A 14,625-nucleotide genomic window follows, 5' to 3' on the forward strand; every position below is an offset into this window, starting at 1 on the left:
GCAGCTGCACGATTGGGAACAGGCATTTCTGAAGACAGAATTAGGTTCTTCTGTCTTAATCACTAACCTTCAGTATGCACATGTATCTAGTTTGAAAATACCAGTGGAGTCACAGGAAAGTTGTTGCTGTATGTAATTACTTATGAATTCTCATGGATGCTTTTCTCCCCCATGTTTGTCTTACCTTTGTTCTAGGTAACGCAGAGCCTGCCTTACAAATTCCATGCGCACCTCCATGCTGGTCCGGACTTTCAACGCATCGCTTGCAGGAATCAGCATCACATCTGTCATTATTTTAACCATGGCCCACATATCAGAGATATTCTATAAATGAACCAGTTCATATAACAGTGGTTATTACAGCCATTAGAGATGTACCTAGTCTGAGCAGTATGATAGTTTTACAAAAAAAGGATAAGTTACAGCTAGTCAAGACTTATAACGAAAACACTAGAAGCACACATCAAGGTAAGTCTCTATCTGCCTGACTGAATGAGTCTAGATGATAGTGCACATGCCAGAGTTAGGCTGATAATCGCGTTCCCAGACTTCTCTGCATAGATTTTGCCTGACAGTAGTCCATAAATGACTGTCTAGTGGCCTTCAAAATAAGCTTTAAAAACAACAGGTGGTCCTGTAGCACCTTAGGGTGCATCTACACTGCACCATTATTTCAAAATAATGCGAGTATCTACACAGCCATTTTGTTATTTCGAAATGACGGACGGCTTATTCTGAAATCTGTAAACCTCATTCTATGAGGAATAATGCCTATTCTGAAATAGTTATTTTGAAATAAGGTGTGTATAAACGCTCCACTGCTGCTATTTCAAAACAGTCCCTCACCAAGGCTATTTGAGTTATTCCTCCCCAGTGCCTCCCAGAGTTCTAAACAGAGATAGCACATCTACATTATGGAAGCCTTCCTTGGACTAATTTTGAGGCTTCCCTGTAGCGTAAATGTGCTATTTCGAAATAAGCTATTTCAGAATAACTATTCCAGAATAGCTTATTTCGAAATAAGCATGCAGTGTAGATGTACCCTTAGAGACTAACAAAAAAAGTTGTTAGTCTGTAAGGTGCTATAGGACCACTCTTTGTTTTTCAAGGTTGTGTTGTTTTTTGTTTTGTTTTTTAAAGTTACAGACTAACATGGCTACCCCTCTGAGACTGAAGGCATGTGTACACAGCAGGGCTAAAGCCGAAATAAGCTACGCAACTTCAGCTACGTCAATTGAGTTGCTTAAGTCGATATAGCTTAATTTGGCTTTTGGAGCTGTCTGCACAGCAGGAAAGAGCACTCTTCCTTTGACTTCCCTTTTCCTTGTGAAATGAGGGTTGCAAGAGTTGGAGTAAAAATTCCCCCAGCTCGACATTATTTTGACATTATGTTGAAATAACTGCTTGTAGTATAGACGCAGATGATGTTATTTTGGATTAACATCAGTTATGCTGAACTAACACTGCTGTGTAGATGTAGCCTTAGGGGGCATTCAGAGAGCTAATTGGGGATTTGGTGCTGGGTCTGCTTCCTTGTTTCCAGTCATTGTATCAATCTAAACAAACACTTTCCTAGCCATAGTTTTCAGATAAATAATTGCTGTAGCTACCCTGGGAAGTTATGAAATCACAAACAGGAGGGACATATCCACAAGACTCTCCCTGTTCAGATGTAGTCCACATTATGAAAAATACTGAGACTCCATGACTCAGGACTTCATGTTCATGTGGATTAAATTACCAATCCTCACTGGACCAATCCTCCTCTACTACAATAGCAAGACACGTACGGTGAAATCCTGACCCATACTGAAATAAATGCGGGTTTTGCCATTGACTTTGGGATTTCTCCCACAATGCCTCCATGTGACAAAAGCACTGAAACTCATTGAGTTGCCTCTTTTGAAATGAACAGAATTGCTCAGAGCCCTCAGAGTCTGAGAGAACTGAATTACGGGTGCACATTCAAAGTCATTTCAGTTTGTTAGATGGCCAAGACATTTTGGACACCTGGTTTGCCAACCGCTGCATTGTGTCTCCTTTCTAGTATTACTCATTTCCCTGTCCTCTTCCCATGTATCTCCACGGTCTGTGCATTTGATTGGGAGGAAAGCGGGGAAGTGGTCACTATCACTTGTACTGATCTAGAACTTCCTGTGTTCCCCATAGTTTGAGTCACATTTGTATTCAATCTCTCTTCTTACAACCCAACCCTTCTTACAAAATCCTCCACCCCAGTCCCAGGTCACAACCCCTTCCTAGACCTTTCACCACTTCCTATACCCCTCCTTCAGCTCAGAATCCTCCCCTGCACCCATACCCAAAATCCTTCTGGACCCTGCACTCCTTCCTCCACCCCAATCCTCTGTTCTAGGTCACAACTCCCTCCACCCAAATTCTCTCTCAGACCCTACACTCCTTCCTACATCCCAATGCCCTACCCCAAGCTCCCTTCTGCACCCAACCTCCTTCCCAGATCCTGCACCTCCTCCATTAATATCATGGAAGAGTGCAACCCTTGACTACTTACCTAATTCTTGGAATGCCCCCCCCCCCTCAAAAATTATTGCCCACCCCTGATCTGGAGCATGCCTAGCACAATGTATCCCTGATACTTATGGTAACCATAAAGTGTTACTGTAATATGAAATACTACATAACAGTTTTCAGGAAAAAACAGCAAGTCCAGAAAGCAATGTTATTTTGCAATAGCACCATTAGAAATTGCCATAGGCAAGCAAAAAGGTTAAGAGGTTTCCCAGACAGGTGGCACAATCTGGAACAAAGCTGAGATTTGATGAATTAAAGTGCACAGGACAATATATTTCAACAAGTCTGCTATAGCAATCCAGCTGAGCTAGAGAAACAGGAAAACTGGATTTAATGTTGATTTAAAGCCACCACAAGGCTATTTAGTTGGTGCTTGGGTTTAAACATGAGCCAATATTATTACTGATGACCAACCTACATTTTCCATAATCCTGATCTGAAGATTAGCCCTTTCATTCACAAACTCTTTGAAAACACATATAAAAAATGGCACACAGGGATATCAGGAGGTGCTGTTTTTAAAACAAGACTCAACAGGACCCACAGGACTTGTTCTAAGGATCACAAGGCAATGAAACAACCGGGCATTTTTTCCCACCTCACTGTAAACAGAATTTCACTCCCAGCATTTACTACGTGGCCCCTGCTTGTACTGAAGAAGATTGCATTCCTGGCTCAGTATTTTCTATAAAGCAATGCAATTTTTTCTTGTGATATCAGTACATTTTTGTAAATGTCAGCAGGCTACAAATCACAGCTGAAAGCAGTTTAAGTACATACATCTCCCTGTGTTAACTTGCTGGCATTACCTTATCATCCAGTTCAGCAACAGCAACACAAAGGTCCACTAGGTTAGGCTGCAGATGTCCGTTCACTATCTTCTCATTGTAAATATAAATCTGAAACATTTCAAAAGTAAGCAATTTTCACAATGCATACTGTTCATTCCTCCTCCCTGCTACAGTAGCAGAATTTGAAACAGGCTTCAAAATTGGATAGTTTCAGCATCACCAGCTAGTTTTCTTCCCACATTAACTGCCTTCTACTCTGGACACAAAGTGTGTGTGTTGGGATGAGGGAGATGGACAACAACATGAAATGCACCTCCACAAAAATACAGAGCTCCAGAGCTGCCTGAATGTCAGGAATGATACTGTTATTCAGAGGTTCTGCATAGCACAGCTTTGCGGTGGTTGCTATGTCAGAGTAATTACAGTGTAGGAGGGAAAAGTGCTGGCAGATATATAACTGCCAGACTAACACTTCACTTTGCACACTTTTATTTCTTTGGAAGAGACAGGAACAGAATTCTGCAACCATAGTATTAAGTCCATTAGCGATAGCAGTGTGATAGCCCTGACCAAGAGCAACCTGTACATCAAAAACTTATTAAATAAAACACTGTTGCAATAAAAAAAGTATTCCTTTCATAACCACCCTAGAGCCTTAACATTCCTCTATTCCTGCAAAAGATTATCTGCCTTGCAGTGAATTCCACTGAACATTGACCAAGCTGCTCTTACACTGCCCTCTCTTCTTGGAATGTTTACATCCTGAGAAATATATACATTGAACAGAACAAATTTCCATTACAGTTCTATTATTTGCGTAATAGAAGTTAGATGAAGATTTCAAAAAAAATTGCTTCTAAACTCTCATTTGACCACATCCATTTTCAAAGGTGATTTCAGATTTTAGGTGCTTGAATAAAGACTTAAGGGTATGTCTACACTACCCCGCTAGTTCGAACTAGTGGGGGTAATGTAGTCGTCCGCAGTTGCAAATGAAGCCCGGGATTTGAATTTCCCGGGCTTCATTTGCATGAAGCCGGCCGGCGCCATTTTTAAATGCTGGCTAGTTCCACGAGGCGTACAGCTAGTTCGGATTAGAAGCCTAATCCGAACTAGCTAGTCCATGCCGCGTGTAGCCGCGCGGCACGGGGTCCGAACTAGCCGGCATTTAAAAATGGCGCCGGCCGGCTTCATGCAAATGAAGCCCGGGAAATTCAAATCCCGGGCTTCATTTGCAACTGCGGACGACTACATTACCCCCACTAGTTCGAACTAGCGGGGTAGTGTAGACATACCCTAAGAGCCTAATACCCTTTTAAAAGCTTTGATGTTATTTTAGCTACTTTGCTATATTTTCCTTCATTCCCATTCCAGAAACCTTTCTTTCCTCATAAAAGAATAATTAGGCCTCCCTGGGAAAATTTTGAAGTCATTTGGAAGGGACTGTTGGAGACTGTCTCCTCAGCATTTCCTGCATACATACAAGAAAATATGTTCAGCATCCAAACTGCCTCTTATGGTAGTAATGCTTTCCTCTGTCTACCACAACAGCAGTGGACTTGGCCTCTTGACTATTCCATTACCAGACAGTCATTTAAACTAGACTGCACTGTGTTTCTGTGAATGGCTCTGGGCTGCCGCATGGAGCAATTATTTTATAATCTGTACTAAAAAGAGCACCAGTGTAGTTTTATTAAGTAGCTACTGACACCATACTGAAAAGTTTGAGGTGTAGCTGTGTTTAGTCTGTATCTGCAAAAACAATAGGGAGTCTTGTGGCATCTTAGGAGACTAATAGATTTAATAGTGCACAAGCTTTCATGGGTAAAATCCACTTCATCAGATGAATTAGACTTTTCAGTATGCAAGGCATTGCATTTAGCTGTATTAAGAAAAAATCCAGCAACTTCATGAAGAAACTCACACAGATACAGACATCTTCCTCTCCAATTTATCTGATGAAGTGTGTTTTACTCACGAAAGCTAATGCCCTATTAAATCTGTTAGTCTCTAAGCCCTGGTCTACACCTATTTTGAAATAACAAGTCCACACTACCATTCCCATTATTTCGAAATAACGGGCTGGTTATTTTGAAATAACTCCTGCTTTCCACAAGGAATAACACTAACTTTGAAATAGTTATTTCAAAATAGCGGTAGTGTGGATGCTCCACTGCTGCTATTTCAAAATAACTACTCCCCAGAGTCATTCAAAGTAATTACTCCCCAGTGCTTCTGTGGGCTCTAATTCGAGGTAACATGTCCACATTAAGGGAGTCTGCCTCGGACTAATTTTGAGGCTTTCTTGTGGTGTGGACACACTATTTCAAGAGAGTTATTTCAGGAGTTATTTAAAAATAAGCTATTTTGAAATAATTTCCTAGTGTAGACATGCCCTAAGGCAGTGGTCTCCAACCTTTTTATACCCAAGATCACTTTTTAAATGACAGACCAAGCCAAGATCTACTGCCCCGCCCGTTCCTTGAAGCCCCGCCCTCTCTATTCTCCTCCTCTCCATCACTTGCTATCCCCAATCCTTATACTGCTACTTAAAAAAACCAAATTCTCACCATTCCTTGCAGCTACTCACCTGTGCTGTTGCTCGGTGAGTAGCTGCTCCTCAAATGAGGAAATCTAATGTAAATGTACTGTGCAGGCACGCAGTTCAGAGAGGGCTCAAGAGCTACTCTTAGCGCCTCCGAGATCTACCAGTAGATCGCAATCTACTGGTTGGTGACCACGGCCCTAAGGCACTACAGGACTTCTTGTTTAGACACCATATTGATACAGTACGTATGTAACAATCATCTGATTTTCAGAGGTCCTGAGCACTCTAACCTTCCATTAGAATTCATAGCAGCTGAAGGTATTAGTACCTTTGAAAGTCAGATCCTCAGTTTTTGCAGTAGGGGATCTGATAATTTTTTATTTACTGAATTTGGAAGGATTTCTATATTCATATGCTATTAAACTAAATCTATTCCAGAAAAATAAGAGAAGATCTTCCTGTAATCTAAAATGTGCTTTGAACCTTATTCTATGGGGGTTTTAGTACAGTAGTTCCACAGCGAAGATAAGAGCCAACTAATTAATGGATTAACAAGTAGAACAGAATCAGAACTAATGCTAAGTGAACAGAGGTATGTTGGCCCCAATTTAAAAAAAAAAACCAATACATTTATCAGTATGTAACTAATTCTGTACACAGTTACCATGACTGCATATACAAATGGCAAAACAGATGTTTAACTAGCCATCTGTCTGCACAAATACCTAATTTATGCATGTAATCCTGGTAATTCAGTACAAAGAACTAGGCATACAGTTTTGTATGTGCAATTCTGAAAATCAACTCCCTGTCTTTTATTTTGCTTCCAACATTGCTGGAAATCAGAACCCTTGTCTTTGAATAAAAAATGGAATTAACTGGTTATGGTTATGAACAGATTTAATATCTTCTCAAGTGTTTCTAATGCAGAGTATTTTTTTTAATACTTTTACATTTTAAGATAAGTTCGGAAAGTCTCATATAAAAAGGATAAAATAATTTCCATTTACTATATAACCATGAAATATCTAGTATCAGCATCACCTTTAGATGCAAACAGTGCAGTAGATAGAGAAGCACATTAATGAAAAAAAGTCAGGCTAATTATCTTGTCTTTTTGAGACAGCATTTTAATAATGGCAAGGTGCTCTCATGTCTGTCTCATGTCAACCTCTCACTCGGGCTGCTTCCTGTTTTGTTCTCCCATGTTCATTGTGGCTAAGACACATCAGCAATGAACTTAACTACTTCCAGCATACTCACTTGCCGGGCATATGCCATCTCCACGCTATCCAAAGAGCTGCGACCTGGCGGACCCAACTCACTGATGCAACTGGGCTGTTTAACAAGAAGGACAGCAATTATTAAAGAGTCTGTTGTTCACATATAATTACATCTATTTAGCATGTATTTTTAGTTCAATGTCTTTATGGTTCAACATACCAAACCGGTAAATCCATTGTAATGTGTTTGTTTTTACCTCTTATCTATTCACAAGACAGGTAATGCAAAACTGTGTGTGGCCAGACATGCTCAAGAGATAAAACAAAGCAACATATTTCTGAATCATTGTTACAGGCTGGCGACCAACCAGCTAAGTAGAAGTTCTGCAGAAAAGGACCTGGGGGTTACAGTGGATGAGAAGCTGGATATGAGTCAACAGTGTGCCCTTGTAGCCAAGAAGGCTAATGGCATATTAGGTTGCATTAAGAGGAGCATTGCCAGCAGATCCAGAGATGTCATTATTCCCCTTGATTCGGCTCTGGTGAGGCCACAGCTGGAGAACTGTGTCCAGCTCTGGACCCCCCACTACAAAAAGGATGTGGATGCACTGGAGAGGGTCCAGCGGAGGGCAACCAAAATGATTAGGGAGCTGGAGCATATGACCTATGAAGAGAGGCTGAGGGAGTTGGGTCTGTTTAGTCTGCAGAAGCGAAGGGGGGAGGGGGAAGATTTGATAGCAGCCTTCAACTTCCTGAAGGGAGGCTCCAAAGAGGATGGAGAAAGGCTGTTCTCAGTGGTGACAGATGGCAGAACAAGGAGCAATGGTCTCAAATTGCGGTGGGAGAGGTCCAGGTTGGATATTAGGAAAAACTAGTTCACTAGGAGAGTGGTAAAGCACTGGAATGGGTTACCTAGGGAAGTAGTGGAGTCTCCATCCCTACAGATTTTTTAAGTCTCGGCATGACAAAGCCCTGGCTGGGTTGATTTAGTTGGGATTGGTCCTGCTTAGAGCAGGGGGCTGGACTTGATGACCTTCTGAGGTCTTTTCCAGCTCTATGGTTCTATGAACTTTTCACATGTAGAAACCCACATACGATGCCACTGAAAATACTCCATTATAAACACAGTACCATCTAAATGTAATGCTAACTGCATAAAAGGGCAGAAGCCTTCTTGACTCAGCACATAAACTTACCATTAGCTTTTTAGAATTAGGAAGAAACATTCTCAGAAGGCATTTTATAATTATTTATCTGTTTATGGTTACTGAAAAATTGTCTATTACAATGATGTATAACTTCCTGAGAAGCATTTAATATTGGCTTCTGTCTGAGACAAAATACTGAACTCGAAAGACTACTGACTCCACCCTATATGGCAATTCTTATGTTCCTATTGTGTCTTCCTGAAATGTACTGAGGCTCAAAAAGAAATAAGAATATTGAACCACATACCAACTTTGCCCTCCCCCCTACCTGGACCTGGAGAATAAGCTATTTTCTCATCCAAAGAGGTGACCTAAGCTTGAGACATACTGCCTCTGTATTAAGATTATGTTCTTCTGTTAAAAATGGAATAAAGAAAATGCTTGCTACTATGGTGCAATATAATGCTGCACTGTTAAATGGCCATCACAAACTGTGGGGACGTTTGTCTGTACAATTGTGGTTATATGTAAATGCTCAATACTATTGGAAAGGGCTATTTCCAAAGGAATGTGCTTCATCAACTCAAGACAGATCAGTTGTTTGGATGACACACCATCTACATGTACCAACCAAAAAATGTAATTCCCCCTCATTCAAAATAGGTTTGTTAAAATGACAAAATAGGTTTGTTTTTGGTAGGAGGGGTCATTTTTAAATGTAAGTTATCCTTTGGACAGTGTCTTTTACAAATAATGATATTGTATTTTGGCTTATACATATGCTACTTATGTCCACCTATATGGCCTCTAAATCAGAATTAGTTGCTAATTTGGATAAGAGCATGTGGAGTTGGACAGTTTTAAAAATAGCACTTCAACGTTACAACCATTACCTACGTGGCTTCACTTTATCAATATAGTCAAATGTTTTTTATTTTCTCTATTGGTAACCTATCCAGAGTATTATCAGTCATGTGTGCAAATTGGATTCCCTAAATACATGGCATAATGATGTGTTATATCCATTATTGGAAGGGCTCAGTTTTCCAAAACTGCCTGTGTAAGTAAGTCTTTATCTTAAAACAGTTTGAACAGTCTGCTCCAGAATGGGTTTTCTTTTTTCCTTCTTGTTTAGTCTAGTCAAACTATATCTTCAGATCATTGAAATGTGTTGTGTTTTGGCGGCACTTACTATGATGCCATTCAGATTACTTGCAATATAATAGCCATCTTCCATTAAACAACACTTTTATTCAGCATCTGATAGCTACTTATTTTTGCTGCCTTCATAAGGATCTCTAACTTTCCTCTGATAAATTGTACATTATATTTTGTTACTGAATTTCCTACACTTGTTTGAAATCAGTATTTTGTACCAGAAAACATAAGACTGATAAAGACACAGTATTACAATCACACTGCCAAGTTTATTACCTGCTACCATTAGTGTCAAATGGGTACTTGAAAAAAAAATTCTAAAAAACCTTCTCTCCCAATTTGTCCCTTTGTAATCTGACAAAATATTGACACTTCCCCTCTGATATTGACACTTGTCATGTTAACATGGCTTTTTTGCTTTACTTCCTAGTGTACTGGAGTCGTTGATTACGTCAACAGAGACTCTGAAATGAGGTTTAGCTAATTGATTGGTTGGTTTTGATTCCTCTGGCATGTATCCAGAATCTAGGCACCCTTTTCACCTATGGGCAGGATATTCCATAATCACCACTAGAGATGTGAATGTTTAACTGGTTAACTGGGTGAGGCTTACCAGTTATGGTTAATCAGTGACGGCTGGAGTAGCCCACCGCCTGGCAGGGGCGCTCCAGCCCAGCCGGAGCAGGCCTGGTCAATGCGCACCATGGGCAGGGGCTCTCCAGATTGGCCAGGGCAGCCCCCCATCCACGGGGTAGGGGACAATCCCCCCTGCTTGCCCCATTTAATTGGTTAACCGGTTAAACATAATTTTAATCACTTAGCCAATTAAATGGGACTTTACATCCCTAATTAACACTTAGGATTTTCTTGCATCTTCCTCTAAAGCATTTGGTATTGCCAGTGTCAGATATAGTACACTGGATTAGACAGATTCTGTTGTGGTCCAATAGGATAGTTCTTATGTGTCTAAAAGGACTAGATTCTGCATATCAGAGTCTCTTGTGTATGTGTGTGTTCGTTCCTTGGAGATTTTTACAATGTACACCCGCTGCTATAGATGAGCTGGAACTGTTGACTCAATGAGCTTTACATGAGCTCCTTATTTTGCCAGTCTTATTCTAAAACGGCCCAAATGTATTGACTTATCATGCACACAGCAATGGCTATTTTTATGTATGCCTTATGAAAGGACTGGGGTATATTTTCTGCTTTGACTTGAGCACTGGTAAAGCTTATTTAATTTTTGTTAAGTTCAGTCTCTGTTACATTGCCAGGTATATAGTCCTGCAAGGATTGTGTAACCGTAAATTTGGAAGAGTCTAAGAGCTTTGGACAGGTACATTCCTGCAATTAAATCTAAATAAATGACTACAAGGTCACTAGTATGGCAAAGGGAGCAAAGTTTTCTCTTAGGTAATAGGGTCTCATAACCAGGAATTCTGTCCAGAAATTTATCAGAAGCTCAGAAAACTGGTGTTTTATAACCTCTTGGCTCAAACAAGATTAAGCCAAATTTGGACCATCAATTTTAGCTACATTGTGAAGAACAATGGATATGAATTTATTGTTTTCATTTCTCGGTAACTGTACAGAGGAGAATTATTTAAAATATGGAGGTATTTAAAATATGAAAAACATGTTCATGATATTATAAAAAAATAAAGACAGGTGAGGTTAAATACTAAGACTAGTAATTCCCTTAAACTAAAAAACACATGTTTAAAAATGCGTTATATACTAATAAACTAACATTTTAAAAATCTTTAATTATTCCTAGTGGGTCCCCAATATTTAGGAGTGCTTCTGTGCTTCTTCCAGTGCTAAATCAGCTAACAAATTCCTTTAAACCCACCTAAATAATGACAAGAGCTTTGTTCTGAAGAACAAAGAAGCTGTTAAAGCAGGTTTCCTGGGAAACAGAGGTGAAGGCAGAAATGGTGCTTTGCAGTCTCTCCCTATGCTGTTCCAGATAAATTACAGAACTATTTAAAGAAATGCTAAATTATGGACACCATCATTATTCACTGATGAGATCTCAACTGCTAACACAAGCTGTGGGTGGGTGGGTTAGTTGTGACTTACAGTCACTTTTCAGTCAGTGCCTGAATGCTGCAAATATAAAGATTGAGGCTTTCATCTCTGAATCTGATTTCTTTCTCCTCCACTATCATTTTGCAGTTCTGAAGATATATATAGCTGCTGCTCTATGAGAGTATACAACTAGCCGGCCAAAATGTACAAGTTAACATTAGAATTGAAAGTGCATGCTTGAAAGTAGCAAACCACTATTACAATAACATTTTAACTACGTCTATTTTTCCTTCCTCAGTTTTAATTTCATCGTAACCTTTATGGTTTTGAAAATAATTTTTGTTAACATGACAGAGATGACAACTGTTGTGTGGGACCAGGGAATGGGAGCTGTGCTGGGCAATCACACCAGAGAAGGTCTTTGGAGCTGGGAAATAGAGGTGCCAAGAGTCACTGGAACCTGAATCCTTTCTTGGTGCTGCAGTTTCTCTTATTGAGGCTGGGGTACTCCACACCAAAATGCTGTGTTTGGGGTTGGACACCTCTCGTGCCAGCTGGGGACAAAAGGCAGACTCCACAAGGAGCAAATTTCAGCCTAAATTCTCAGTCTGATGGGCTTCCCCCCAACACTAAGTGGAAGTTGTGTGGGTCTCCCTTGAGCATAAGTTTCAAACAGGACCAACATAGTATGAATCCCTGAGATCAAGATATGCCCCACACCCATGAAAGGAAACATGGGGAGGGGGAGAACTTATCGAAACTAACTATGAACTACTAGAACTAATATTAAATTTTCAACAATTTACAGGTACAACAAGAAAAGTCCAGTAGGGGTTTGCTTGCCATAGCAAGAGAAGAACTGCTCCAATAACCGTCACTGGTGTCAAGAAAAAACTGGGGAGGCAGCAGGTTGGCAGGAACCTATCCGCACCGCCATGAAAGTGTAACTTCAGGGGGCTCCACAACCAACCCAATGGGTACTGTGAAGGGAAAAAAAATCTTCTGACAACTATGCAGATGGCGCACACACACTTATTTGGTATTGACATGAACAAGCACTTGAAGAACAGCAGCACGGCCTCTTGCAATTAAATTGGAAATTGGAAAAAACACTTTTAAGCTCATTTTAAGCAGCTGATACTAAGTCACAATGAGTTAACATGAAAAAAGCTATCAAGTATCAGAAGGATAGCTGTGTTAGTCTGGATCTGCAAAAGCGATAAGGAGTCCTGTGGCACCTTATAGACTAACGGATGTATTGGAGCATAAGTGTTCGTAGGCAAAGTCCCACTTCGTCAGATGCATGTAGTGGAAATTCCAGAGGCAGGTATAAATATACAGGCATAAGAAATTAGTACCGATCGAGAATAAGGCTAGAGATAATGAGGTCAATTCAGTCAGGAAGGATGAGGCCCTCTTCTAGCAGCTGTTGTGGAGATGTGAACACCAAGAGGGGAGAAACTGCTTTTGTAGTTGACTAGCCATTCACAGTCTTTGTTTAATCCTAACCTGATGGTGTCAAATTTGCAGATGAACTGTAGCTCAGCAGTTTCTCTGTGAAGTCTGTTCTTGAAGCTTTTTTGTTGCAGGATGGCTACCTTTAAATCTGCTATTGTGTGTCCAGGGAGATTGAAGTGCTGGCAAAGAGTATTTGGACATAAACTGGCTAATCTAGTGAGGAAGGCTTTAAACTAGGTTTGATGTGTGCAGATGACCAAAGTCCACAGATAAGTCATGCACACGGAGACCTGGGAGATGGGTCAGAAATTGGGAGGGGGGAGCATGGGCTGTAACAGCAGGGATCAAGGAGAGAAGACAGAACTGGGGGGAGGGGAAGCAAAAATCAAATCAGTATCTTCGTTGTCTGTATACTAATGTGGGAATTATGGGGAATAAGTAGGAAGAACTTGAAATGCTAGTAAATAAACACAATGGCTACGTCTACACTGGCCCCTTTTTCGGAAGGGGCATGCTAATTTTGAAAGTGGGAATAGGGAAATCCGCGGGGGATTTAAATATCCCCCGCGGATTTAAATAAACATGTCCGCCGCTTTTTTTTCCGGCTTGGGGAAAAGCCGGGAAAAAAGCATCTAGACTGGCCCGATCCTCCGGAATAAAGCCCTATTCCGGAGGATCTCTTATTCCTACTTCAAAGTAGGAATAAGAGATCCTCCGGAATAGGGCTTTATTCCGGAGGATCGGGCCAGTTTAGACGCTTTTTTCCCGGCTTTTTCCCAAGCCGGAAAAAAAGCGGCGGACATGTTTATTTAAATCCGTGGGGGATATTTAAATCCCCCGCGGATTTCCCTATTCCCACTTTCAAAATTAGCATGCCCCTTCCGAAAAAGGGGCCAGTGTAGACGTAGCCAATGACAACATTTTTGGTGGGATAATATGTAGGACTGGAATACTGGTATAGAAGGGTACAGCCTGAACACTTGGACTGAGATTGAGATGGACATAGGAGACAGTCTTGAGAATCTCTGGGTAAGGATAGAAAGATTAAAAGAGGATGGCATGTTAGTAGGGGGTCTGCTACAGACCACCTCTAACCAGGCAGAAGAGATGGATGAGGCTTTTTTTTTTTTTTAAACATCTAACAAAATCATCCAAAGCACAGCACTTGATGATGATGAGGGACTTCAACTATCCAAACATCTGGTGGGAAAGTGACACAGCAGGGCACAGATTATCCAACAACTTCTTGGAATGTACTGGAGACCATTTTTTTATTTCGGAAGGTGGAGAAGGCTATTTGGGAAAGCTGTTGAAGATTTGATTTTAACAAATAGAGAGGAACTGGTTGAGAATTTGAAAGTGGAAGGCAGCTTGGGTGAAAGTGATCATGAAATGATACAGTCCATGATTTCAAGGAATGGTAGGAGTGAGAACAGTAAACTAAAGACAATGGATTTCAAGAAGGCAGACTTACAGCAAACTCATGGAGTGGGTAGGGAAAGTCCCATGCTGAGGAAGACTAACAGGAGAAAAAATTGAAGATAGTTGTCAGTTTTTCAAAGAAACATTATTAAGTGTGCCAGGGCAAACTATTTCACTGCATAGAAAAGACAGGAAGTATGGCAAAAGATGGCACTGGTTTAACCAGGATGTAGTAAGTTGAGGGTCAGTAACATGGAGTCAGCAGGCCTGAACAGAGGCCTGTAACATGAAAACAG

General features: G+C 40.6%; 1 protein-coding gene across 4 annotated transcripts in view; it reads right to left on the reverse strand.

The window, feature by feature from the left end:
- The window catches only part of NUP93 (nucleoporin 93), a 176,322-nt gene that overhangs the window by 39,853 nt on the left and 121,844 nt on the right, over nucleotides 1-14,625 (reverse strand). For all 4 annotated transcript variants that reach the window (XM_025180496.2, XM_075940391.1, XM_006114732.4 and 1 more), the window contains 3 exons: nucleotides 7,153-7,227; nucleotides 3,360-3,449; nucleotides 185-324 (listed from right to left, as the gene is read on the reverse strand). In XM_025180496.2, the coding sequence (XP_025036281.1) occupies nucleotides 185-324; nucleotides 3,360-3,449; nucleotides 7,153-7,227 (305 nt within the window). The remainder of the gene's footprint in view (nucleotides 1-184; nucleotides 325-3,359; nucleotides 3,450-7,152; nucleotides 7,228-14,625) is intronic.

The sequence above is a fragment of the Pelodiscus sinensis genome, chromosome 12 (assembly GCF_049634645.1).
Source record: "Pelodiscus sinensis isolate JC-2024 chromosome 12, ASM4963464v1, whole genome shotgun sequence".
Lineage (NCBI taxonomy): Eukaryota > Metazoa > Chordata > Testudines > Trionychidae > Pelodiscus > Pelodiscus sinensis.